A 26,764-nucleotide genomic window follows, 5' to 3' on the forward strand; every position below is an offset into this window, starting at 1 on the left:
ATCCAAATATTTACTCTTATGAATTTTGGTATTACGTTAACGACGCGTTCCGACTTACGTACTTCTTTCACCGTCGTACGAACGTGACAGAACAGGACGTTTCAAACAATCACACCGATGACGACATCAAAAGTGAACGTCATTAAGACAGCTGAGAGCGTAAGTCAAAATTCCGCACTGCTATTACAGTGAACTATTGTTTGGAATCCACGCAAGAGCGAAAAGGAAAGCATATGTGGGCCACGCCCTCCTCCACGTCGGGGCCATCTACCCACCAGTCAACCAGCCTCCACTCACACGCGCTCCTCTCGTCCACGCGCTTTTCGCGAGGACATAAAAGTTACACGCAACAGGAACACGAAAACACTTAATTTGTTTTCGTCTCCTCTCTCCTCTGCGCTTCCCCACTTCCGGGTTGCGTCGCTATTTCTACTTTTCGGATTCTCGTCGCCATGGTGACACGTCACCGCTACAGGCTGTAAGTTCCCACGGCAGTCCACGCGCGTCCAAGTGTGAACACACGTACACACGCGCGTCCACGCCCAGTCCACCTGAGTCCGGGAGGGCGCGCGAGGCAGCAGACGTACATCCGTGTACGTGAGTGTGTGTGTCTCGGAGCTCAACCAAAGCTTTAAAACACACCGGAAAGAGACGTTTTCGCAAGCTCAGTGTGTGGTTTTTTTTTTAAAATCCCAATGGAGGCAAAAGGAACATTTAGTCGCCCTTTCTGCACGCCGAGGTGTCTGGCGGCGGCGGCGGCGCCCGTCGGGAAGTCCAAGTTAACCCACCCGGGGAAGGCGATTCTGGCAGGTACGTTCATTTTCAAACTAGCTCTCGTAAAGTGACACAAAATGTCGTCACGTATGATAACTTTTACAATACTATAATGTACTTTTCTCATTGAAGCCGTTATGATGTTTCCCCCTCGTTTTGTTTTCTTTGATGACTGTGTAGTAGTGAGCAGTTTTATTATGCCAAAATTCCTTTATGGCAATATTTCCCTGGAAGCATTGCAAAGCAAATGCAGTGGTGCCTTGAGATACAAGTCGTTCCGTGACCACCCTCGTGTCTCTAAAACTCTTTCCCCATTGAAATGAATGCAAATACAATTAATCTGTTCCAGCTCGTATTTGTTACATGTTTTTTTCATAAGCAAAGTTGTGCTCAACAGTTTTGTACTATAAAAACACAGCAATTTGCTTTACAAATAACCTGCAAACGGAAAATGTGAGCCCAAAAAAATGTCTGTAGCTAATGTATTGTCCTTCCTTGAGCTTCTGTGTTTTTTATTGGCGGTTGCCAAACAATCTTAATAGTGCATCAGCGCTCCTCCAACCGATATCCTTCCACTGCAAGGAAACCAATATGAATTGATGGTGGCTGGATGTTGTGAAGTGTGCTGCCCCCATCTAGTGGTGGGAGTCTGAAGCGCACTCATGTCTCAAATTTTGCTCATATCGCAAGACAAAAAATTGGTCAAGTGACGATTCGTATCTGGAGACATTCAGAAGTCAAGGCACTCATATCTCAAGTCACTACTGTACTAATTGCTAGTCCTATGTGATACTGGAAGATTCGGTATTGATCCGATATTAAGTGTATATAATAAAAATATGAGTTTTATTCAGGGGATTCCGCCAGACGTTCCCAGTTTTGAATATGAGTTTTCATCACTATGTGTTTTTCTTGTTAGTCTTTTTTTCTTTGGATTATGAATCAGTGAATTTTTTTTTTATAAAAGAGTAGAATATACTTTATTATTACAATAAATGTTTTTGTTCACACGATGGTATAAATATATCAAGTATACAGTATCTCTTGGACAGTCAAATCAATCAAATCTGAGCTGTATTAAATTATATATGTATTATACATATTTTAATATGTTTTTATTTCAAGTAAATGTGTTCATTTTAACAACACAATTTTATGGGATAAATGTTTTTCCATTGAGGTCTAAGTTAGCAATCAGTGAATCCATCAATATCAATGCAGTGGACCTCCACTCTTTGGGGGGTGTAGAGACTCAGCCCAACAACGAATAACCACTCCTTATAGTTGCCACGAAAAAAAAAAATCATCAAGTGTGCGATTGGGTTAAAAAAAAAAAAAAAAAAAAAAAAGAAGTGGGAGCTAGATAAAAGAAACATTCGTAAATAGGTGAATTAGCAATTGCCGAACAACGACTACGCAGGGGTTCACTGTACCAACGTCTGTATCCATATTATTGATTTTGTCGATATTTGGATCGATCTCTACAAATTACATTGTGGCATACTGCTCCACTCTGTTTTCTTCTATTCAGAATCATCAAGTATGTTAACTCATTCACTGCCATTGACGGTTGTTGAATTCAAATATCCATGTTAACATGAAGGCCTGGCAGTGAATTTTAAAACACACAAAGAATTTGACTCTGGTAGTTGGATTTTTTCTAGTACTACAGAAAAAAAGCCACTATAACAAAATATACATTTAGGACATAAACAAATGTTCAAAGTACAGAGCTTCATTAAGCAACATAAAGTGTCCAGTAGTGCGGTGATACTGATCAACAAGAAGTGGACAACGATAAATGCAAAATGCATGAATCTTAATTTTAATTAAGGCATTTTAAAGCTATAATACACAGCTATTTTTTGTTACAAAAAAGTATTTTCACCCAAGCCACTACCAGAATAGATGACAGAATGGTGAGTAAGCCTCTCTGCTTTTGACACATCTTGCTATATTTTTCAATATTAATTTTTTTATATTTAGTGACTATAATATGCATTCCTACGCTGCATCACTTGGTAGCGCTTTAAAATTACGTAGCAAAAATGCCGTATTTTACTTACGAACGCGCAGGTCAGACTGAGCCATAGAGAAAGAAGAAAGCATGCGGGGTTGGAATGAGGAGGAGGCGGCCAGACAAGCATTTAGCCTATGTCATATCGAAGAGACGAAGGCTGCTGTTGTAACTCATTGGCGGGGGGGTGCCAGAAATCACAGATTATATATTTTATTAAAATTTGGATTATTTAGTTATTTGCAATAACCCTCTCTAAAATGAAGTATTGTATAATGAAGTAAAGATATACGTAGCTATAGTATTAATTAGGCACTCGTTTAACCCATTTAGCTGTAACCTTTTGAGCCCTTTCTGTCAAAAGGCCTGCACAGCTCATCCCTGCACAAGGACCAGCGATCAGTGCATCTTTTCGGGCAGCCTTATCAGACGTTACCTACCGTAGCAATGTAATTTCATTACATGTGAGTCTCAGCCAGGACACGCTGACGTTTAATGCTATTCGACACGAGTGATGAATGTAGGAGGGGGAGGCTTTCGGACAAAGGCAGTTATTAGAAGAAATGTTTTTGTTGTTTGGTTTTCATATAGTTTGCAATGTTCTGAAATGCCACAAATTGTGGCCTGGGGCATTCATTTACTCACCTTCAGATAAGGGGATACCGTTATTTGTGCACAGTTCGGAATAATTCTACAATGTCATTCATATGTTACAATTTATGTCAAGTAGATTTTAAAACAAAATAAAAGTACAATTGAGGTGAAGTGCAGAGAAATGGCAAGCGCTGAGTGAGATTGGGTGCAACAAATAAGCAACCTAAACATGGATGCACACATTTTGTGGTGTGATCACGTCAGGCGACTGTAATTGCAACATCTTTAAAGATGCTGTCACTGCATAATGTCAGATCGTCTTTAATCCTGCACATTCATCTAAAGGCTGTTTACAGTATTTTTCCTGGTGCTGCTGTTATGGTTAGCAACATGATTTAAACGGGCTCAGATATCTATATAATATCGCCTTGAACAAGTGTCTATGACCTGAGGTAATCGCAGTTAATTTTTTTCTGCTGAAAAAGGGAAGCGTCTATATGAGGGAGGCATTAATTTTTTTTAAGCGGACGTTAGAGCGATGGCACCTATAAGAGGAACTGCGGTATTTTATGTGTGAGATCGACATGCAGATGATTTTCTGTTCATCGTTGTCATTGCTATCAATAAGGTTTGATTTAAAAGGTTGAATACTGATAATTAAGTCATATTTATTATATTCCCTGGGATGCACATCAGTCTGCTGTTGTTGTCGTTCCTGCGACCTCTTGCTGTGTTGGTGATCAGCCTGCGGCAGCACTTTCAGCTGATTGGAGTGGCTCCTTCAGTGGGGTTCCCATGCGGCAGCAACAGGCTGTCAGTTAGTTTCAGGTGTGTGTGTGTCAACAGGACATAGATTTACTCTTTAAATTTTTGAAGATTTTGGAAAAAATGCAGAGCATTTATATACAGATATTGAAAGATGGACACATATGTGATATATTTAAATGGTGGCACTTCAGTCGGCGTGTGTACGAGTATAGATATGCACCTACACTGATACTGTATATCTGTACTCACACTTGGACTTTCCTCGTTACTCACTTTACTTTCTGTAACCTTAAGTTCTTCTTTGTGGCTTTCTACTGTTCTTCTTCTCTTTTTACTGTATGCACTCCTTTTAGACAGTGCCCCCTGTGTTTAGACTGACACACCACATAACTGAAATGCGTTGTGTTACAGGCTACTTTTAGATTAAATGTGTGGCAAGACTGTTAGATGTCCATTGGGTGTTAAAATGTCAGTAATGGTGAGTTGTTACTCGAAAAGGTATTCTTTTTGAATATTTGAAACGTCATTTTAAAATGTTTTTTTTTTTTTTTAAACAATATTTATTTTAGTGAAACAAATTTTATCGCAATTGCAAGATGTAATGGCATTATCAAGAATCACTACAAGGTAGGGATCGGTGAGTACTGATACCATTTATTGGTGTTGGGCCGATACCAGCCTTATGTCAAGATATCGGGTATTTGTGAAGGCCGCCGATACCAGCCACCGATACTCTAGGTAAAATAATAGTATTGGTCTGCCAAAAAGTGGTATGGAACATCCCTAGTATTAGTACCCAAATGTTAAGTACTTGTATCCGTATTTGGTCTGAAAAAAGAGGTATCGGTGCATCCCTAAACAAAATGTGATTTTATTATGTTTGTAAAGGCAAATTTGTACTTTCATTATATAGAACTGGTGTACCTAGTATCTGGTGTGTGCATTCTCAACAGAGACTAGATTCCACTCTTGACACAGTTGTGGGTTTCTGTTGAATTTGCCTGTGTTGCTTTATGCAATTCTTTCAGTGGCCCTGTAGGGAATCTGTCCCCTCCCCCGTCAGCCCTCAGCAGCCTGATTGACTGGCTCGGGTCCCGTGAGGCACCCTCTTCCCCCTCTTGCCGAAGCTCGTTTCCAGCCTGTCCGTCCAGTTTTGCAACGACAGCAGCGTTGCACTGTGGCCGTCGCAACTCCTGCGGGCCTCCCTGTCCACGATATCGAGACAAAACCCAATTGGGGGTGAGAATTACAGTTCATCTATCTCCTCTCCCCTGATGTTGATGAACAAGTGCTAATTCACGATGGTTATGTCTGCGTGGAGGGAGAAGACTCTCTAGTGCCTGCCTGAGGGCTCCGAGTAGACAAAACAAGAAGTAGAAGGTCAGCTTCATGCACAATAGCCCACATACATAGACAGTGAGTGGCGCACGATTTCCAAAGCTCTCTCTGCTCCCATTGGTTAGTTCAGCTCTCCTCACACTGCTGATGGTTGAAGTTGGGACACGGAACAAAGGCGTCTTTTAGGCCTGAGGGCAGAGAGCGAAAGACCAAAATGGAACTCAGATTTGTTGTCCCTTACAAGGCCTCTCAATGACAGATGGGGAAAAAAAGTCTTATACTGTTGCTTGTTTTTTTCCGCCCGCCCCAGTAGATTTTGGTGGTAACCACGATAGAGCTTGTGGAAATGCACCATTTTTTTCCCATTCTTTGCTTTCTTCACCCTCGGGCAGCCAGCGAGCCTTCCTGAGTGCTTGTCTCTTCTCGGGCTCAGAGGGCTCGTCAAAGCGTGCGCTTATTCCCCAGTTGTTGTCGTCAGTCCCCTCCACACCTCCAGCTCAAGCAGCTTGTCATGGTTTTTCAATGGAAGTGACTCAACTCAAATTGTTTTTTTTGTTCAACTTTTTATGTTAATGCATAACAGCACTGACAATGGTCATACTGTATATTATATTATTGATTACAGCTAACTAAACAACACATTTCAAAGTGTACCGAAAGTAATTTGTTTCTTCAGTTCAATTTGAATCAATATAGTGATTGTCAGATAACGACTTCACTTTATTCAATGAAAATTGTCTGTTTAGTCTTTCAGCCTGTTTAGTCTTGATTTAATGAGGCTTTTATTAATTGTTTTTTAAATATTCTCCTGTTATATTTGGAATCAAAGGGTCATTTTAAAAATTAATCTATGTATTTTAAGGTAGTGTGTTTTTATTGTCCTTGATGTGTTCTTTTGATCCGTACTTTTTCCTCCTAATTTACTACACTCTCTTTTTACCATCCTTATTCTTAATTTATTTTTGTCACTTCCTGATTCTAAGTCAGTCTTTCCCATCCTTTATTGAGCCAAGGCACATATTTTACATTGGAAAAATCTCACAGAACACCACCATACAAACGTTTCACAAAAAATGGGGATACACAAGGTAATTATCTTCAGCTATCTAATGGAGGAGCATTTAATTGTTCTGCCTGTCAATCCACATTGCTGACATGCATTATTTGCAGTAAGTAGATAATTTTGGGGCCAATTAAGTGAACTTTTATCATTTACCACAGCGTACCTGATAATCTGTCACAGCAATAATGTGCCGTGGAACAGTGGTAGGGGATTACTGTTTGAAGTTTCTAGTGTTTTCGCAACGGTGATAGTATTTCAATGTAGTTTTTCAGCTTCTGCCCGCCACAGCCGTGCTTTGTTGTTTCATTCAAGGCAAAGCTCTCTGTCATTTGTTGTGTGTACTGCATGAGGGTGGTTTTTTACTTGACGGTTACGCTACAGTGATTTTTGTATGAGACGTGTTCTACCTTGTAATTAAAACTTGATTGATAGTGCTTCCTCTTTTCTCTTTTCACTCAACTCAATTGATACAAAACAAGGTGGTACAATACAACAGGACAGATTTTATTTCAACATTCTTTATCTGTTTTATTATATACCTATATTATATCAGACCATATACTGCCACATTTTATGCCTTTAACATGACAAGGTCAACCTTATTGTGAAAACAGCATACAGTGGGTATGGAAAGTTTAAGCGGAGCAAGAGATCAATCAAGTACTTTAACGCTGCAAAATCCCAAAAGTACAGTGGTACCGCCACATGCTTGCGTCAAGCTGTTTATTGCCATTCCCAGTCGAAGTTGAAACGTAAAACAAAAATAATTACATTGTGTATTTAACCAAAACACAGAGCTTACAATAGTAGGTTAGCTTAATATGCTAACACACAGTGCAAAACCAAATTAGCATTGATGTTGCAGTAGTTGTAACCCTTAAAGCAATTGATATTTCAACACCAATCGTGCAGCAACACATCTAGACACAGTATTACAATACTAAAAGGCATATATTATTCGTCCTCTGCGAAAAACGACTGATATAATGTAGCTTACTTAGTTGTGAAACTCTTCTTCGTGTATTATGTACGTCTGTATTATACTGTGCACACACCAGAAGAAACACGTCAACGGGCATTGGAGCTTGAAATCATGATGCACAAACTGATCATTTGTTACATTCTATTTTATTATGCCATTACTGTATATTTTTTATAGAGTACAGTAACTTAGAGAGGCGGCACGGTGCGCGACTGGTTAGATCGTCTGCCTCACAGTTCTGAGGACCGGGGTTCAATCCCCGGCCCCACCTGTGTGGAGTTTGCATGTTCTCCCCTTGCCTGCGTGAGTTTTCTCCGGGTACTCCGGTTTCCTCCCACATCCCAAAAACATGCATGGTAGGTTAATTGAAGTCTCTAAATTGCCCGTAGGTGTGAATGTGAGTGTGGATGGTTGTTTGTTTGCATCTACCCTGGGATTGGCTGGCAACCAGTTCAGGGTGTACCCCGCCTCCTGCCCGATGATAGCTGGGATAGGCTCCAGCACTCCCGCGACCCTTGTGAGGATAAGCGGCTCAGAAAATGGATGGATGGATGAATAACTTAGAGATATTCTTATTAAAACATGTTACAAAAACTTTGGTTGGTGTTTTTGTGGGGCTAATGTATAGATTCTAACTCATCCATGTCATGGTAATTGGCAAGAGTTGAATCGACGCAAATGGACTCTTCTTGGTTCTTAGATCGAGCGTTAGAATCACTGTGATGACTTCTGATTGGATAAACCAAAGGAGACGATTGCAAGCAAATATTCTTGTTTGCAAAACCTGATCACATTGTGGTCGGAACGGTGGGGTATTGGTTACCATGTTATGTTCATTGGAGGTATAGGTGGTTGGTAATAAGTCCAGGGTGTACCCCGCCCCACTCCCAAAGTCAGCTGCGATAGATTACAGCTCACTCGCAACTTAAAGCGCTATAGAAAATAACTGCATGGATGTACGTTTTATTGTATTTTACCCAATATAAGGGTTTCTTGAACTATACCATTCTAGTTGTTGTGATGCAAGACCCTCTACATTTTATCGCTTTTAAAAAGAAAACCTTCGACAGCTGTTGAAGAAACCCAGGTTAAATGTTTTAATACAGGTCCTCTGATTTCTATGTTGTGTTCAAAGAGGGGGCAGGAGTGTTTTTCCATTTTTCATTCTAACAGCCTGTTTCTATGCATCTGACAAGGCAGTTTTGTATCTCTGCCTCTTTGCGCCGAATATCACTCCAGTGCAATTTTGCAAGTGTCAAGGATCTATGTGGCTGCATTGATTTTATGACTGTGCGAGAAGAGTCACCGGGGGGATGAGGATGGAGGATGCGAAGGTGCCGCAGCAGAGGTTGAAAATAAAGATTAATGGCTATTTGGCACATGTAACCCACGTTTGGCTGTGGACACGGCACTCGTTTAAAGTGTGTTCGCGTGTGAGAATGTGTGCCAGACACTAGACGCAGACCAGACGAGCCAAGATGTATTGGCCTCACTGACTCTTCGACTCTGAAGATTCATCATGTGTGCCATGCTTCTGATTATTTGTCGCTTGTTTTTCTTTTGTGCCCGAAACACATGAATGAGGTTGTTTGTTTCCTCTTGCCCGAGACGCAGCGACCTGTTTAGGCCTCATCCTCATGGCTGGTATGGCGTGTGGGGAAGAACATGTGCCTTCTGTTAACACTTAGAGGGCTGACTTGTCCCCAGGATCATTGGAATTACGGCGAACATGAGTTATCACATGAGTGTCACAATTCTGCTTAGTCACAAGATGAATGTGTTTAATCAATGAAGGCAACTGAATAATCCATTGTATGTTGTGTATTTTAAACAACCACATTGTTTTGATAAGTCAATTTAGCTTCGTCCTAACAAATGCAAAAAGCCATAGACGAGCTAACAAATAGCATAGGTGTCGCGGTGTTATAAAAGGATATTTGAACACAATCAAAGGTGCAAAATATGTAGGCAGACAATATAAAAATACTCTTAGGCATATATTATTTATCCTCTGCGAAGAATGACTAATATTACACTGGCTAGGTGGCCAATGTGTGCACACCAGAAGGAGCAGCACAACATATGTACAACTGTACATCAAACCAATTAAACTCATCTCAAGGCACCACACTGTACATAATAATGATGATGATGATAATAATACTGTATTACATGATATAGCGCTTTTCATGATACTCAGATGCTTTTCAAATTGCACACATTATGGTGGTAAGCTACTTGTGTAGCCATAGCTGTCCTGGGGCAGCCTGATAGAAGCGCGGCTGCCGTTCTGTGCCTACGACCCCTCCGACCACCACTAAACATTCAACCACATTCATTCATTTATTGGTGAGTCAGCGACAAAGGTACACCTCTTTTCAAATATAATATTGCCTATTTCTGATTATGTAGTGGGTCACAGAGCTGACTTTTTGCAGTTCCATCCATCCATCCGTTTTCTGAACCGCTTACCTCACAAGGGTCGCGGGAGTGCTGGACCCTATCCTAGCTATCTTCGGGCAGGAGGCGGGGTACACTCTAAACTGGTTGCCAGCCAATTGCAGGGCACATACAAGCAAACAACCATCCGCACTCTCATTCACACCTACGGGCAATTTAGAGTCTTCAATTAACCTACCATGCATGTTTTTGGGTTGTGGGAGGAAACCGGAGTGCAAACCCACACAGGCACGGGGAGAACATGCAAACTCCACACAGGCGGGGCTGGGGATTGAACCCCGGTCCTCAGAACTGAGAGGCAGACAGACGCTCTAACCAGTTGTCCACCATGATGCGAAAATTAACCAGTCAGCCACCCTGCCGCTTTTGTGCAGTTGATGTGAACAAGTCCCACAAAATGCAGTCCTCCCAATAACCCTTTGTTTTAACATAGACTGGATTTTTTTATTTAAAGAAAATTATTATTATTATTTTTTAAACCACAGCACTTGATTGGATTGAAGTGAAATACATCTTTTATTGATTTCCCTTCAATGAAATAGAGTTCCCCGACAGATGGGATGATTAAGTTTACAAAAGTAACGACATGGTGAGTAAATATAATTGAGCTATCTTAGGAAGTAGGCAATGTTTGGAATCCACTTGTGTGTTATAAAAGAATGGCCGTAAAGCATTTTTATTTCCTTTTGACTAACGTTTTTGTTTCAATTTCAACATGTTATATTCTGTCTGCTTATGCGTGTTAGCAGATCATGTGTGAGTGCCACAGTGTGTGTGTGTGTGTGTGTGTGTGTGTGTCATTGCGTTAATGGAGGGTCTTGGCCCTGTGTAATGGAGCCCCTCCCAGCAGGCTGCATGATTTAATTAATGTCAACCTTCTCTGCTTCCTCCTTCCTTCCCGTGTGACTCATCGGTATTGTGCATTAGACAACAGGCTTTGCGATAGCCTCAACTTGTCTGTGTGAACATGGCTTCATTTTTTCTTTTTTCTTTTCTCTTTCTTTTTTGCCTTTTTCCATTTTTCCAGTCATACTCAAATTTAATAAACCCCAAATGTCCCGATTTACCCGATTCCTCTAAGTGGTTTGGTTGTGGGCTTGATCTATTTTCGCCCAGCTCATTCCTCTTCCTCGCTCGCCAGCCCGGCTTTCAATGTTTATCGAGGGAAAGTCATTTTCCAACGATCTGTGATCCCACAGCACCTTGCTGTAAGGCAGGGAAAGGCCACTCCAACATGCATCCTTAATCTAAGCGAGCATGCTAAGCTAAAAGCAGTGTTTGTCTCCAGTTCTGATCATTTTAAAGTTCTGTTTGCATGGATTTGACAAGGTTTTCTCTATTTCCAGGCGGTATTGCCGGCGGAATTGAGATTTGCATTACCTTCCCTACGGAGTATGTGAAGACCCAATTACAGCTAGACGAGAAGGCCAACCCTCCAAAATACAGAGGAGTAGGTGAGTTTTTTTCAGTTTAATGCAAATGGAATTTAAAAAAAAACACACATTATTTGACAATAGAGTGTCTTGGATTTTATGTGCAGAACAGATTAAAACTTGAGATGCAGACGGGACAAATAACGGTATATACAGCTTCATGATCTATAACATTTTTGTTTGGGGAAAAACAAATGTAAATTATCTTCTAGTTGACCTTGTACAGCAACTCTAATACAGTATTAATGCCCGAAATGGGTTTTTCGAGATACAAGCCGTCTTGTGTTGCAAACAAAGATGATTTATAACCACTAGATGGCAGCAGCGAACTTCACAACAAGCAATAGTTTGGCAGATAGTGAACAATTCATCAAAAAAGAGACCAAGTGCTTACTTCAAGCTGTTTATTGTCACTCCCAGTTGAGGTTTACTGGAAATGTTGTCATTAAAAAAGAATATTTAACCAACACCACATAACTTTGTCTGATAAAAGTCTGTTAGCTTAATGCTAACACACAATGGAAAACGCCATAGCGGGCTAACAAACAGCATTGGTTTTGGGGCGTTGTAACCCTTGAGGCAATGGATATTTGAAAACAAATAGTGCAGCAACACGTGCAGAGAGACAATGTAACAATACTCACAGGCATACATTCGTTATCCTCTTTGAAATACGACTCATAATACTATAGCTTAAAGCAACAGATGCAAGTTTGAGCAGGTTTGGTATTTACTCTCCACATCCCTGTCTACTCAAACCCCAGGAGGAAAAGCACTAATAAAAGTAAAATGTTCTACCAAGCCTTCTTCTCAGGAGCTCATTATCTAATTACCCATCATTCCCTGGTGCTTTTGGGATCCCTAGATGTCCCTGTGAATGTCTATTTCACTTCAGACACACACAAAAAAAACAAAGCAATTCCAACACACACACAGGATCTGTTGATGTTGGCTGCATCTCGGAAAACATGCTAATGAGCGCTCCTGAAAGCTGCTGCTTTTTCTGCTCACTGGTGCGTGCCTTTGGCGCAGTAATTTTTCCTTGTCAACTCTTAAAATATGTCATGTCCAAATAGGCACAAAAAAAAAATAATCTCACAGCCATCCAGAAATTTATGAAGCAGTTAGTCACTTCCATATTAGAAAGGTCCCGCTTCATTGTACATAATGAGGCCACAAGTCTTTTTGGCCACATATGGGGAACCTTTTCCCTACCCTGAGCCACTAGGGCCATTCTAAATTCAGCTTTTTATAATAGTTCCCTGAGATTTTAGTGTTTTTAAAATTTCATGGGAGGCCAAATCAAATACAGTTTGTTTCCCCAAAACTTTATTGAGCCAGTTAGAAAATTTCATGGCACACCACCAAGCAAAAATTTCACAAAAAGTATATACTTTATACTCTGTAAAGAAATAATGTTCATCCCAAATTACTCACAAATTGACATACTCGGTGTGAGCGCCTTCTGTAATATGAATGGCAACAAGTGGTTAAGTGTACCATCTGTCAACTAGTGAAAGAGCATTAATTGTTCTACCTTTCACTATACACTGCTCACATAGATGAAAACATATATTTGGAGTAAACAGAAAATTTTCAGACCATCTAAGCGAAACCGAGTGATTTCCCGTGGCACACCTCATCTCTTACAGCACAGTGGTTCACAATGTAGTTTCCCCACCCCTGTTTTAAATCTTCATGGAAGCACTGAATTCCCTCAAAAAACAGCTTGCGTTTCCTCCTCCAGGTGACTGCGTAAGGCAGACGGTACAGAGTCACGGTGTCAAAGGACTCTACAGAGGACTCAGCTCGCTCCTCTATGGATCCATTCCCAAATCTGCAGTCAGGTATGCAATAAACTCTCCAAAACACAAGCTGATGTAAAAGGGAGCGGTCTTTGGAAAGAAAATTGTATTAACTGATCTCGATGAGCGGATATTATTACCACAAAGTAAATGCCGCTTATTACAATCATCATAAAACTGACATTCATAATCGGTAATTTACTGCTTGTTGCTGGAAGGCTAGCGTAAAAGAACATCGCGCGGCTGCCGTTGTCTACCTAGAAGCGCTAAATCACGCAGTCCAATTATTCTAGTCCATTACCCGGCGTGCATAACAGAAATGGCACGCCACTTGCGAGAGTGATGGTGTTTTTGTTCTCTCACAGCAGTGACATTTATCTCCTGTCAAATACACACACACACACACATACTGAATAAAGCCAAGAGAGGGGTTTACTGGCTTTCCGGTTTTAATTTTGTATTGCTTGCATACCTGCACACGCGTGTGTATTGTGTGGAGGATAGCCCTCGTCTGTGTGATGGGGAGACAGGTGCAGTCAGGCGTAGAAAAGATGCCACTCAAACTTAGACAGGGTCTCAGTGGGCCACAGATTGACAGGCTTCGTCAGTTTGTTTATATTTGTACGTGGTAACCATGTTGGGTTTTGCACCATGGTGGAAACATTTTGACAGTGAGGAGATCGAACTTCACAACATCTGTTGGCCCCCTTCAGTTTTTTGTGAAAGTCAAAGTACAAGTAACTGTCGTGTTTTGCTCTTGCATTTTCTGTTTTTGTGTGAGTATTCTGCTTATTTTACTTATTTTATTTTTAACCACGGGTCCTGAGAAAATGAGAGCCGAGAAGCCGTTGATGTCCATTGAATTAAAGCGTGAAATTGAAATTAGGGCTGAGCGATATAACGTCAGCTATTTTGAATGGTATTTGTCCACCGGCTATTTGTGTTGTATTTAATTTTTGTTTATCTTTAATTCATTTTAATTGTGTTTTAACTGTAACATTTGTTTTAGAAAAAAAGATAAAATTGCCAATCATTTCATCAAATTTTGAGGAAAAAAATATTATATTGGGTAGCTGACATAGGCTCTAGCACGCCCGCGACCCAAGTGAGGATAAGCTAAGATATTGTTATTGGGATAAAGGTTCCTGTCTCTATCTGTATACGTTTCCTATAAAATTGAGTTCATATTGCCCAGCACTACTTTTTGTGATGTTAAAAACATGTTAGGTTCATTAAAGACTCCAAATTGTCCATAGGTGTGAATTTGAATGGAAATAGTTATTTGTCTATATGTGCCTTACGACTGAATGGCAAACAGTCCGGGGTGTACCCCACCCACCTCTTGCCCAAAGTCAGCTGGGATTGGATCCAGCTGAGGACAAGCATAATAGCAAATAGATGGATGGATGGCCAATGACACAATTCCGTCCCATTGTGTATAACATTTTGTAAGTGTTAAGGGAGCAGTCAGAAAATGCAGGAGACAGTAGTACGAGTGTAGTACTTCTACAATATGTACTATAATGAAACAGGAGTCCATTTATGTATCAATTTAAGGGAAAAGTAAATGTCTTTACATTATCTTTTACTAAGTTATTACTGTATATTTTTATACAGTCCAATACTGTAAAGTGTTATTTTTGTTGTATGTGTTGGTGTTTTTTTTGGGGGGGGGCTTTAGGAACGGATTAATGGCATTTGCATTAATGTCGATGGGGAAAGTTGATTTGAGAGCTGAGTGATGATCCAGCATGATCACGGAACAAATTTAACTCACAAGTCAAGGTACCATTGTACTAAAAACTATATGTGGCAGTCAATCCGTTATGCTGGTGCACATCCCATTTCATTAAATTAGCTCAATGCCATTTAGGTAACACTGTAATCAAGTGTCGAAATCAACAATTAATTTTTTTTTCCGATATTAATCAGCGTTATGATGAGCCACAATGTGAAAAGACTGATGCTTAACTAATGTGTATGGTTTCAGATCAGATCATTTGGCTATGACTAATAGTAAAACGATGCTATAAATGTTTTTTTTTTTAATCCTTTTGCATTTTAATCTTCATCGTTTGGTTCATTTAATTTTGGCTCGTTCCATTAAGTAATTTTTTAAAGTACTTTTTACTCCCATCTTCCATCTGCTCCCCCCCCACACACACACACATTACTGTGTGACTACCCCCCATCTTGCACCACCCGCTTTATTCTTCATTCTCCCCCCCATCCCATTAAGTGATTGCCTGCATGTTCTGCAAAGTCTGCTCCAGGATCATCCCAAAGGCAGGCCAAGGATGGATGAGAGAGCTACTGACCTGTTCTTCCCTTCAATATTGTATTTGCATCTCCTACATTTCCTGACTGCTGCTTACAAAATGTTATACACAATGGGACGGAATTGTGTCATTGGCCATCCATCCATCTATTTGCTATAATGCTTGTCCTCAGATGGATCCAATCCCGGCTGACTTTGGGCAAGAGGTGGGTGTGGTACACCCCGGAATGGTTGCCATTCAGTCGCAAGCACATATAGACAAGCAACTATTCACATTCAAATTCCCACCTATGGACAAGTTTGAGTCTTTAATGAACCTAACATGTTTTTAACATCTCATCCTTTTGGGATGTGGAGTACTCAAAGAAAGCTCAAACAAGCTCAGGTTAGAACATGCAAGCTCCACAAAGGAAGGTCAGAACACACTATTAGCACAAAACCTTCTGGCTTCTTCTAGAAAGCAAAACAAACAAACAAACAAACAAAATCTAAGGAAAAGCCTGCTCATCTGAACTTTATTTGGGGTTAATCCGAGGCACTTAAAATGGTGACAGGTGCGTGCTGACTCCCATTTAAGATGAGTTTGAACAATTAATTTAATTCTGCACACAGCCACATCCCCACTTAGAAGAGGGCGTGCACACGTTTGTAGCCGCATTATTTCAGCTGTTTATTTTTACTTCCCCTCTCGAAAAGATAAAAAAACAACTTGTACTGATTATAGTTCACATTAATGGAAGAAAAGGTTTTGATAGGATTTATTTTGGTCTTATTTTTTTGTAAACACAAAAATTTGGCATTTAAACAGCAGTGCAGACTTTTTATATTGACTGTACTTAATGGTGAATCAATCAATGTTTTCTCACTCCAGAAAAAAATCACTTGAAAGCTGAACCATTCTCATTTCCTCTCTTTTACGTTATCCTTCAGTCAGCTTCAAGTGAGGACTTGAAACTGACCTAAAAACAAAACAAAACAAAAAAACTTCTAATGAAGATTGTTCAACGCTCTGACTCATCTCGGACTGTCGGCCAGAACATAACGGCACATTCTAAGCAAGGAAGTTAGGAGGGCAAATTGACAGCCAGAGAACAGCTTGGCTATCCAATTTAATTAATGACGTAGTGTCACAGCCACGGCATTAAAACATTTTCAGCCAGATGTGGGAAAGATGTATGAAAGATGTGTTATTGCAACTTCTGGCAAGCAGTGTGTGACGACGAATGTGACAGAAGAGCAGATGTGGGGAGTTAATGAACAGAGGAAAATTCTGGAATAAACGGGCAGATGGAGTTAAAAAGAAGAAGGTGGGTGTAGAGGATCTCAGCGAGACCTATTAGGATAGCAAGTAAACAATTTGAGCAGACTGGGAGAAGCCATACAAGAAAACAACACCCGTCTGTCCTCCATCGCCCCCTTTTTTATGGATTTGTCGGACAGCCTCCTCCTGAAGCAGTCTATAAATAATCCTCTTGTAAAGGACACACTGGTACAACAATTTCTAATCGCGTTGTCACTTAGAGCCCACCTCTCTCTCTTGCTCTCTCTAAGCCTGGATGGCCTCCGTGGCAGCCTTCTCCTTGTCTTTTATGCGGATATATGCAGGATCATACAGAGCTTTTAGCACTTTTTTGCACTTTAAGCATGTTGTATTTTAGTATGGGTTTTGCCTTGCTTTCTTCGTGATGTTTTACACACAGCTCGGCAACCAGTTCCTGTGGTCAGGCTTTTTATTCCTTATATGGGGCTCCTTGTCCCTACAGGATGACAAAAAAACTTTGGGCTTCTGCTAAAAAGCAACATTTTTAAAAAAGACAGGAAAAGTCGACTAAAACATCGGAAATGTATTGGGGTTAATCAGGGGCGCTTCAGATTGTGGCAGGTGTGTGCTGACTGACATTTAACTTGATTTTGAAGGCGATGGGTTCAATCTTAACAGCCATATTCCATTGAAGAAGGTGTGCACATTTGTGCTACCACATTATTGCAGTTGTTTATTTTACTACTTCTTTTCGAAAAAATATTTTTATTTCAGTTGAGTTATGCAAGTTATAGGTCACATTAATGGTGCAAATTTAAGGGAGACTATCTCGATCTCAAAAAACATGGTATTTGAGCAGAGGTGTGTAGACTTTATATCCGAATGAGTACGAATGAGTATTAAGGCCACACTAAAATAAAAAATAAAAACAAAGTAAAAAGCTACATTATGAGATTAAGGTTGTAATCTTACAAGAATAAAGTGATATATTTTTGAGAGGAAAAAAAAGTTTTTTTTTTTTTTTTTTTTTTTAGATTACTACACGTAGTAACATTCCGAGAATAAAGTCCTATTTTTGAGATTAAGGTTATAATATTACGAGAACAAAATCGTACTTTTACAAGAGTAGCGACACCCAAATCTGTGAGGTTCTTTTTCGGAAACAGACACAAACGTTTACAAAATCGCTTCAAAGTCCTGATGCTGAAAATAATTTCATGTTTGTGTCAAAATACTGAGTACTGTTTTTTTTTTTTATTTCTTTGTCATAAAATTGTGACTTTATTTTCGGAAATATATGACTTTATACTTGTAAAATCTTGATTTAAATCTAAAAAAAATAATAATAATTTGTCGAATATACAACTATTGTCATGAAATTGTTTTTAATCTCATAGTGTATTTTTTTTTTTGGGGGGGGGGGGCGAGTGGACCTACTCCTTTTGTATATAAGAGAGATATTATCTTAATTAACACAGGATTTTTTTCCCAACAGCTCATCTAGAATGTTATTAAATTGTGAGTTGATGTGAAGTGTTCTTTGAGTGTACACTATGCACTTTTACAGTGATTAAAAGGGGCTATTTTGTAGAAATATTGTGAAGTGTGAAATCAGTCAACACTCTACATTTGTTTGTGTTCAGGTTTGGAGTGTTTGAGTTCCTCAGTAACCACGCGAAGGACGAGTTGGGTCGACTGGACAGCACTCGGGGTCTGCTGTGTGGTCTCGGAGCTGGTGTGATGGAGGCTGTGTTAGTGGTTTGCCCCATGGAAACTGTCAAGGTGTGTGATAAATTGACAAAGTATGGTGCATTCAGTGTGAATCCCTCAAAGCGCATTTGAACTATTTATTTATTTTGAATCCATCTAGGTTAAATTCATCCACGACCAGACGTCTGCAAAGCCCAAATACAGGGGCTTCTACCATGGCATCAGAGAGATAGTCAGCGCTCAAGGTACAGGCTTCCCCCGCCCTCTACTGGTCAAATACGGCAGTGCAGCTAAACATAATGCCACATCCCACCCACCATGTTGATGATTTTGTTTGCATCCTCGTTTATGCTTTAACAGGTTTAAGAGGGACCTACCAGGGTCTCACTGCCACCGTGCTCAAACAGGGCTCCAACCAGGCCATTCGCTTCTATGTGATGACCTCGCTCAAGAACTGGTACAAAGGTCAGAAGATTTAGCGACGGTGCGCGTGTGAGAGTGAATGTTTGTCTGTCTCTATGCACCCAGGGCCAGTTTCTGATATGGGCAGAAGTTGCAGCCTCTCAACAGGAGATATTATCATATTTCTGTCATCTTCCATGAAAGCAGACAGATTATCTTTGTGTTTTAAATCAAGATAAGACATTTGCAAACATCTGCTTTTACTTTGATCAAAATTTTTGCCTATTTTGTAACATGTTACCGACCAAACCAGTAACTGAATCAATCAGTTTATGTTGGTGAATTTTCAGCACTGTCAATTTGAAATAATCTCCTGTTTTTGAATGGAAAGATGGAAATGAAAAATCGTTTTTGAATCTGATTGAATAATTCATTGAAAAAATAATGGAGTGATTACTTGCTTATTAAAATAATCATTAGTTGGAGCTGTAATGACGACAAGTATGTACATTTGAGTACTTGATGTTATTTTTTATATTTTTTCTCTATTTCTGTATGTACATTTAACTGCTGAGCATATGTTGACCTACCTCGTTGTCTTCCCACTAGGCAATGACCCCAATAAATCTATCAATCCTGTTGTAACTGGGGCCTTCGGAGCTATAGCCGGAGCAGCCAGCGTGTTTGGAAACACTCCCATAGATGTCATCAAGACAAGGATGCAGGTAAGTACTTCCAGCTTCCCCTTTTCACATGCATGTATTTTGTATTTGTTGAAGGCATCTTGAATGTTACAGACAGAGTTGTGTTTCCTTCTGAAGGGCCTGGAAGCACATAAGTATAAGAGCACACTGGACTGTGCGGTGACGATCCTACGACATGAGGGTGTGGCAGCGTGAGTCAACTCTTGCTTTTAATTCTCGTTAGTTGGCTTTGGTAGAAAAGTGGATATAAAAAGTTCACACACCCCTGCTATTCAGTCATTTCAAAACTTTTTCCAGCATTAATGTGACCGATAACCCGTACAGCTCAATTGAAAAAGCTGTCAAGACTGTCTGTTGACTTTTTATATCCACTGTAGAGTTCAGCTATAATGTTATTGTTGCAAGAGACTGAAAAGTTTCCCCCAAAATAATTCATACTATGGCCAAATTTGGAGTTAATGTGCATTTTTATTTGTTTGATGGTTTGTTTGTTTTTTTAAGAATATGGCAAAAGAATGTACATTATGTAGACTATTTTTATAAATGTTATTTTCATTTTTTTCTTTTTCTTTTTTTTGGGATATTTTGACAAATCATCATCATCATCAAAACACCATCCTTCATAATGGTGCAGTACATATACTGTATATATTTTGACAGTTTATTCACAGTTTAATAAAATTGTCTTGGATATGAATGAATTGGACAATGTAAAAAAAAAACTAACAAGACAGTTTGTTTGCCGTTTTCCTTGTTAGTTTATTACATTACAAAAAATGGCACAGCTGTAAAACATTTTTGGGTCACTGTCTTGAGTCATTTCCATTTAGAATATGCGCATTCAAATGCAACAAAACCTATATGGATAATTTGGGGTAGTGTTGTACCGATCCGAACACGTGATTGGAAATTGGGACCATGATTCTCAGCTGATGATATTTGCTCAAAAAGGTTGGAATGTTTTTTATTTATTTATTTTTTATTTTTTTTACAATTTTTTAGAGGTCAAAAAGTGTCAAAATAATCCCGAGGTACAAATATCCTGCCAAATTGAATAGAAATAGCTTTGTTTTATATTACACAACATATTGTATTGTTAGAGAATGCACCCCAATGGGGGGCACAAGCCAGTACAAACTGTAGGCCGGTCCCAAGCCCGGATAAATTGCGGAGGGTTGCGTCAGGAAGGGCATCCGGCTCAAAACTTTGCCAAACAAATATGTGCATTCATCCAAAGAATTCCATACCGGATCGGTCGTGGCCCCGGTTAACAACGTCCGCCACCGGCGCTGTCATCCTGCAGGGCGCCGTTAGAGATTCAGCTACTGTGGGTCGAAGTCGAAGGAGAAGAAGAGGTGGAAAACGGGTTCTTCGGCAGAAAGAGAAGAGGAAAGCACAGAGTCTAGAACTGAATGTGGGGACTTTGAATGTTGGGACTATGACAGGAAAATCTCGGGAGTTGGTTGATATGATGATAAGGAGAAAGGTTGATATATTGTGTGTCCAGGAGACCAGGTGGCAAGGCATTAAGGCTAGAAGTTTAGGGGTAGGGTTTAAATTATTTTACCATGGCGTAAATGGGAAGAGAAATGGAGTTGGGGATATTTGAAAAGAAGAGTTGGCTAAGAATGTCTTGGAGGTGAAGAGAGCACCAGATTGAGTGATGAGGCTGAAACTTGAAATTGAGGGTGTTATGTATAATGTGATTAGCGGTTAGGCCCCACAGGTAGGATGTGACCTAGAGGTGAAAGAGAAATTCTGGAAGGAGCTAGACGAAGTAGTTCTGAGCATCTCAGACAGAGAGAGAGAGTCGTAATTGGTGCAGATTGTAATGGACATGTTGGTGAAGGTAATAGGGGTGATGAAGAAGTGATGGGTAAGTACGGCATCCAGGAAAGGAACTTGGAGGGAGAGATGGTGGTAGACTTTGCAAAAAGGATGCAAATGGCTGTAGTGAACACTTTTGTCCAGAAGAGGCAGGAACAAAGGGTGACCAACAAGAGCGGAGGTAGAAGCACGCAGGTGGATTACATCTTGTGCAGACGGTGTAATCTGAAGGAGGTTACCGACTGTAAGGTAGTGGTAGGGGAGAGTGTGGCTAGACAGCTTAGGATGGTGGTGTGTAAGATGACTCTGGTGGTGGGGAGGAAGATTACGAAGACAAAGGCAGAACAGAGAACCATGCAGTGGAAGCTGAGATAGGATGAGTGTTTTGCAGCTTTTCGGGAAGAGGTAAAACAGGCTCTCGGTGGACACGAGGAGCTTCCAGAGGACTGGACCACTGCGGCCAAGGTGATCAGAGAGGCAGGCAGGGGAGCACTTGGTGTATCTTCTGGCAGGAAAGGAGAGAAGGAGACTTGGTGGTGGAACCTCACAGTACAGTCTCTGCAAGGATGAAGGGTAAAGTTTATAAGACAGTGGTGAGGCCAGCCATGATGTACGGATTAGAGACAGTGGCACTTAAGAGACAACGGGAAGCAGAGCAGGAGGTGGCGGAAATGAAGATGTTGAGGTTCGCTCTCGGAGTGACCAGGTTGGATAAAATTAGAAATGAGCTCATCAGAGGGACAGCCAAGGTTCGATGTTTTGGAGACAAAGTTAGAGAGCGCAGACTTCAATGGTTTGGACACGTCCAGAGGAGAAATAGTGAGTATATTGGAAGAAGGATGATGAGGATGGAGCTGCCAGGCAAGAGAGCTCGAGGAAGACCAAAGAGAAAGTTGATGGATGTCGTGAGGGAAGACATGATGGCAGTTGGTGTTCGAGAGGAGGATGCAGGAGATAGGCTTACATGGAAAAGGATGACGCGCTGTGGCGACCCCTAACGGGACAAGCCGAAAGGAAAAGAAGAAGAAGAAGAATGTTATGCTAAATACTAATTTCTTCCACTAGATGGCAGAAGGTATTTAACTCACCCGTGTATTCACTTTTCACAAGGCAGCCAAAATATTAGGAATCCCTCTCAGTTGGATGAAGTGCAATTCTCCACCACTGAAAACTACAACCACAGTAATACACATATTGTTCATTGAATACCACTGTGGCTCCTGTTCTTAATCTTCTACCCCCTTCTGTCTCCATCCATAGTTTCTATAAGGGGACCGTTCCTCGTCTGGGTCGCGTATGTCTGGATGTGGCCATCGTGTTCATCATCTACGAGGAGGTGGTCAAGGTTCTGAACAAAGTGTGGAAGACGGAGTGAGCTGCGGGATGGCCGCTTCCCTGCTTCTCTTGCTGCTTCAGACTCACACACCCCACTTCGGTACACGACTCTTCTTTTATTTTAAATTAAATCCTGAGGTTCAGAGAATGTTCAATTTCACACGAGCACGTCAAATCCAAAGAGCCACATAGGTGCTTTGTCTCCCTCTGGTGGACAGTTGGGTATGTGCAATTTAACAACATAATTGGAATAAAACATGCAGATGTATGTTTTGGAATCAACTGGAATAACCAAACCTTTTTAACCTTATTTAATCTTGTTAAGATAATTCTTGACTAAACTGCAGTCGCATTTATAAACAAAGCCTTTAAAAGAATTATTTTACCTTATGTAGACACTTTATTTTTATGCATTTATTTTATTACCATCATGATATTTTCATTCTAAAGTATAGATATATTTTACCCCTGAGTCAGATGCCGAACAAAATAAATAATTTACAAAGGTACAGTCTATTTCAAATATTATGATGTATTTATTGAGCCTTGAATGTAGCGCTTCTATATTTTAAAAAAAAATCTAATTGCTATTGTGTCATTGTCTTTTCCCCCAAATTTCCAGTCTGGATGTAAAAGTGTCTGAAGATGTAAAAAAAAAAAAAAAAAAATCGATCTACCTATATATATATATATATATATATATATATATATATATATACACACACACACACACACACACACACACACACACACACACACACACACACACACAATTGCTGTATTTAAAGTGTAACTGTGAGACCCAACATGAAGACCTCCAAGTGCTTTTCACCTTTGCAGGCTGCTGGGTGATTGTGTCTTTGGTTTACTTTTTTTGTTTTTTAAATCTTGTTTATTTAGAACTTATTTTTTTCAGAATTGTGGTTCTTGTGAAAATGTAGTAGGAAATTGTAAAGAAAGTAGAAAATGAGAAACCCAAACCCCATGTTATGCTATATATTAAAAACAAATAAGGCATATTACTGATATCCATCCATCCATTGTCTGAGCTGCTTCTCCTCACTCGGGTCGTGGGCGTGCCGGAGCCTATCCCAGCTATCATCGGGCAGGAGGCGGGGTACACCCTGAACTGGTTGCCAGCCAATCGCAGTATCACTGATATAAATTCATTTAAAAAAAATAAAAATAATAAGGTCTATGAAGGTCTTCTATTGAAGATGAATATTGTTTTTTTTTTTTCGTGTGTGTGCAAAATCATACTAAATGCTCCTGAGAACAGGCTCTTTAGGTGCCATGCTTCATTGAGAGGAGGCATAAAACGGTTCACTCATGTGCGCCTTTAGTGTCAATATTACCATGAAGTGCCTTTGCCATCTTCATCAGAATGACTCATCTTAAAAATGTCGCAGGATATTGAAACTACTGGCCAAATATTTGCACACATACTAGTACAATGATACGTCTCTTTAAATACGTTTCCTTAATTTTAGACTTTTTTGTTGTTGTTTTTTTTGCTAAATGTACGTGATTTTAGCATATCACACACACACTGCTCTGCTCCCTACACTGTGTGATAAGCGGTATAATATATATATATATTTTTTACATGTATTTACTGTGGGTGACATGTTATTTAATCAAATGAGTCATTTTCATCATGTATATTCTATTTTCATAGTAATAGTGAACATTTTGTGTCCCTGAAATTGCTGTCCACCCTGTCATTACGGGGTAACTGCCCCTTTAAGAAACCTACTGCTGTTTTCAGTGACATCACGACCATGTTGTCTTTTTTCAATAGAGGCTGAAACAGTGGCTCGTCGTAAATACTTAAATGATTGTTATCATATTTCGTCTGTAGATGGATGTTGCCAAGATTAACATGTCCACCCTGTCATAGTGAAATATCAGTTGATGTTAAAAAAAAAAAAAGAAATTCTAAATGTATTTGCTAAACATTACACAGTCAGGTTATAAAATGAATCATCCACCATGTGCTCATTAAATGCTAACATTAGCCAAAAATGTCAGCAAGCTCCCATTTTGCTGTTTGCATTTACATTGTCTACTTGCAGTTATTTATATTTAAAAAGTGTGCAAACTTGAAAATGCAATTCTCACAGTCTAACATTTACTACCTAATACAATTAATATGAAGTTAATGGAAAATGTCAACTTTTTGGGGTAAACTGGGGAAGTTTCAAAGGCGCATTATGGTGATATTGACTCTTTTATGTTCTGTATCTGCTGTTACTGATTTGAAAAGTATTCTTTAACATTCCTGACAAGCAGTCATATTTTGAAAAGGGTATCTCTTCCTCTCCAACACTGTGAAACATAACTCCGAGTGTACTTGTTTTGTTTTTTTCATTTGGCCAAACAAAATGTGTCCAGTATTCCCCCAGTACTACGAGTTCATGTGTTCATGTCTTTATGAAGCCTTTGTGCAATAAACGCTGCAGTTCATTAAAAAGGAGCTTTTAAAGCTTTTTCTGACATATTGTGTTTTTGGGGTGATGCCGCAATGATCCGCGGAAGGCAGGTAGCCGGGGAATCGAACAGAGAACTCTTTGTTTTGAACTTGGCGTACGTTCATGTCATTTGTCAGCTTTTTCTGTCTATTTTTGTCATCTCTTGTGGAGATGTGTTTATAATAACAGAACTATAGCCAATGGCATAATGCAGCATAAGCCTCATCTTTATTAGCATCAAACACTGGCGTGATTATCTCCCTCTGGCACACAACCAGTGATGAGAGAGCGCTCCTCTTTGAGCACAATGAGGTTTTATGAGGAGCCTCCATTCATCCCACCACCATCATCATCATCATCATCATCACTACCTCCTCTTTTTTTTTTTATTTTGTTCTCAGATGTTTGATCCAATAAAAATCTCTCATCGCGCTTTAGTCCCGGCGTCATCAAACAAACGAGCGAGCGGTTTTTGAATAGAGTTCTCCATTGCGTTACATTGAAATGCATTGACATTTATTCCATCTTAACTCCGGAAGCTCTTTCGCAGTACCGGTATTTGCTTGTTTTCAGTTTCACTGTAGTGAATGAAAGTTAATTTTTATGTACAATCAATTATTATTATTTTTTATTTTTTTTGCACAATTAACTTCAACTTTTCTTCCACTCTCTTGCTGTTTTGATTTTCATGTTTATGATTGACATTACATCAATGTTGTTGTAAAGAGCTATTCGAATTAGCTTAATGAATACATTAGATTATTTTAATGCAGTGGTTCTCAAAAACATTTTTAACCTAAAAAAATAACTTATTACTCCCCCAAAAAAATCACCATCATGAGTTGACAAACATTCAAACACAGCAGCACAGTCGGTCAGTGTTCATCAAAAATGAAACTGATTTTGGTCCTAAAAAGTATATCTAATATTTTTGTAAGCCACTGCAACTTAATTCACAGTTCGAACATGAATATTGCGCTTAAATATAACGGGGGGTAGGGGGAACTTAAAATAATTTTTATCAAATGTTTTGCACATAAAAATCAAACCTAATTTTAAAAAAAAGCAAAAACTGTTCTTCTAAATTAAATGCGAATGAACGTATTGTACTTAAAAGTTAAATACAAATGACCCATATTCAGACAGTGAATCTGTCTTGTATGACTAGGGACACACTACTCGTGGTACTCATACTACACTTGGAGAATCACTGCTTTAATAAATTGAAAAAGTTAATAATACAAAAAGGCTCAACATTGTAAATATTGTCTAGTTCCCAGACATGAAGAAGAATTGATGTGAGGATCTTGGTTATCATAGTTAAGATTTCAAAATCAACAATTGATGAGAGGGTAACCTGGCGTAGCAAGCGAGTCCCACACGACCGCCGTCTTCAATTGGTGACTTTAAATTTCATTATGACGACCTTGCGTCTCAACACGATGACTTTATAAATCGCGTCTTGTCAGCTTTAAGTGATTGTAGTACGGCCCCGTGTGGGGGGGGGAAAAATACAAATAATTTGGACCCAGTTTGGCCGCC

General features: G+C 39.7%; 1 protein-coding gene across 1 annotated transcript; it reads left to right on the plus strand.

The window, feature by feature from the left end:
- The first annotated feature begins 297 nt into the window (after positions 1-297).
- si:dkey-178e17.1 (tricarboxylate transport protein B, mitochondrial) lies at positions 298-25,240 on the plus strand. The gene is made up of 9 exons (XM_061673429.1): positions 298-810; positions 11,343-11,450; positions 13,177-13,276; positions 18,417-18,555; positions 18,644-18,728; positions 18,844-18,948; positions 19,495-19,610; positions 19,707-19,780; positions 22,677-25,240. The coding sequence occupies exons 1-9, from the start codon at positions 696-698 to the stop codon at positions 22,789-22,791; spliced, it is 957 nt and encodes a 318-aa protein (XP_061529413.1). The 5' UTR covers positions 298-695; the 3' UTR covers positions 22,792-25,240.
- The last annotated feature ends 1,524 nt before the right edge of the window (positions 25,241-26,764 follow it).

Source organism: Phycodurus eques, chromosome 3 (assembly GCF_024500275.1).
Source record: "Phycodurus eques isolate BA_2022a chromosome 3, UOR_Pequ_1.1, whole genome shotgun sequence".
NCBI classification, from domain to species: Eukaryota; Metazoa; Chordata; class Actinopteri; order Syngnathiformes; family Syngnathidae; genus Phycodurus; species Phycodurus eques.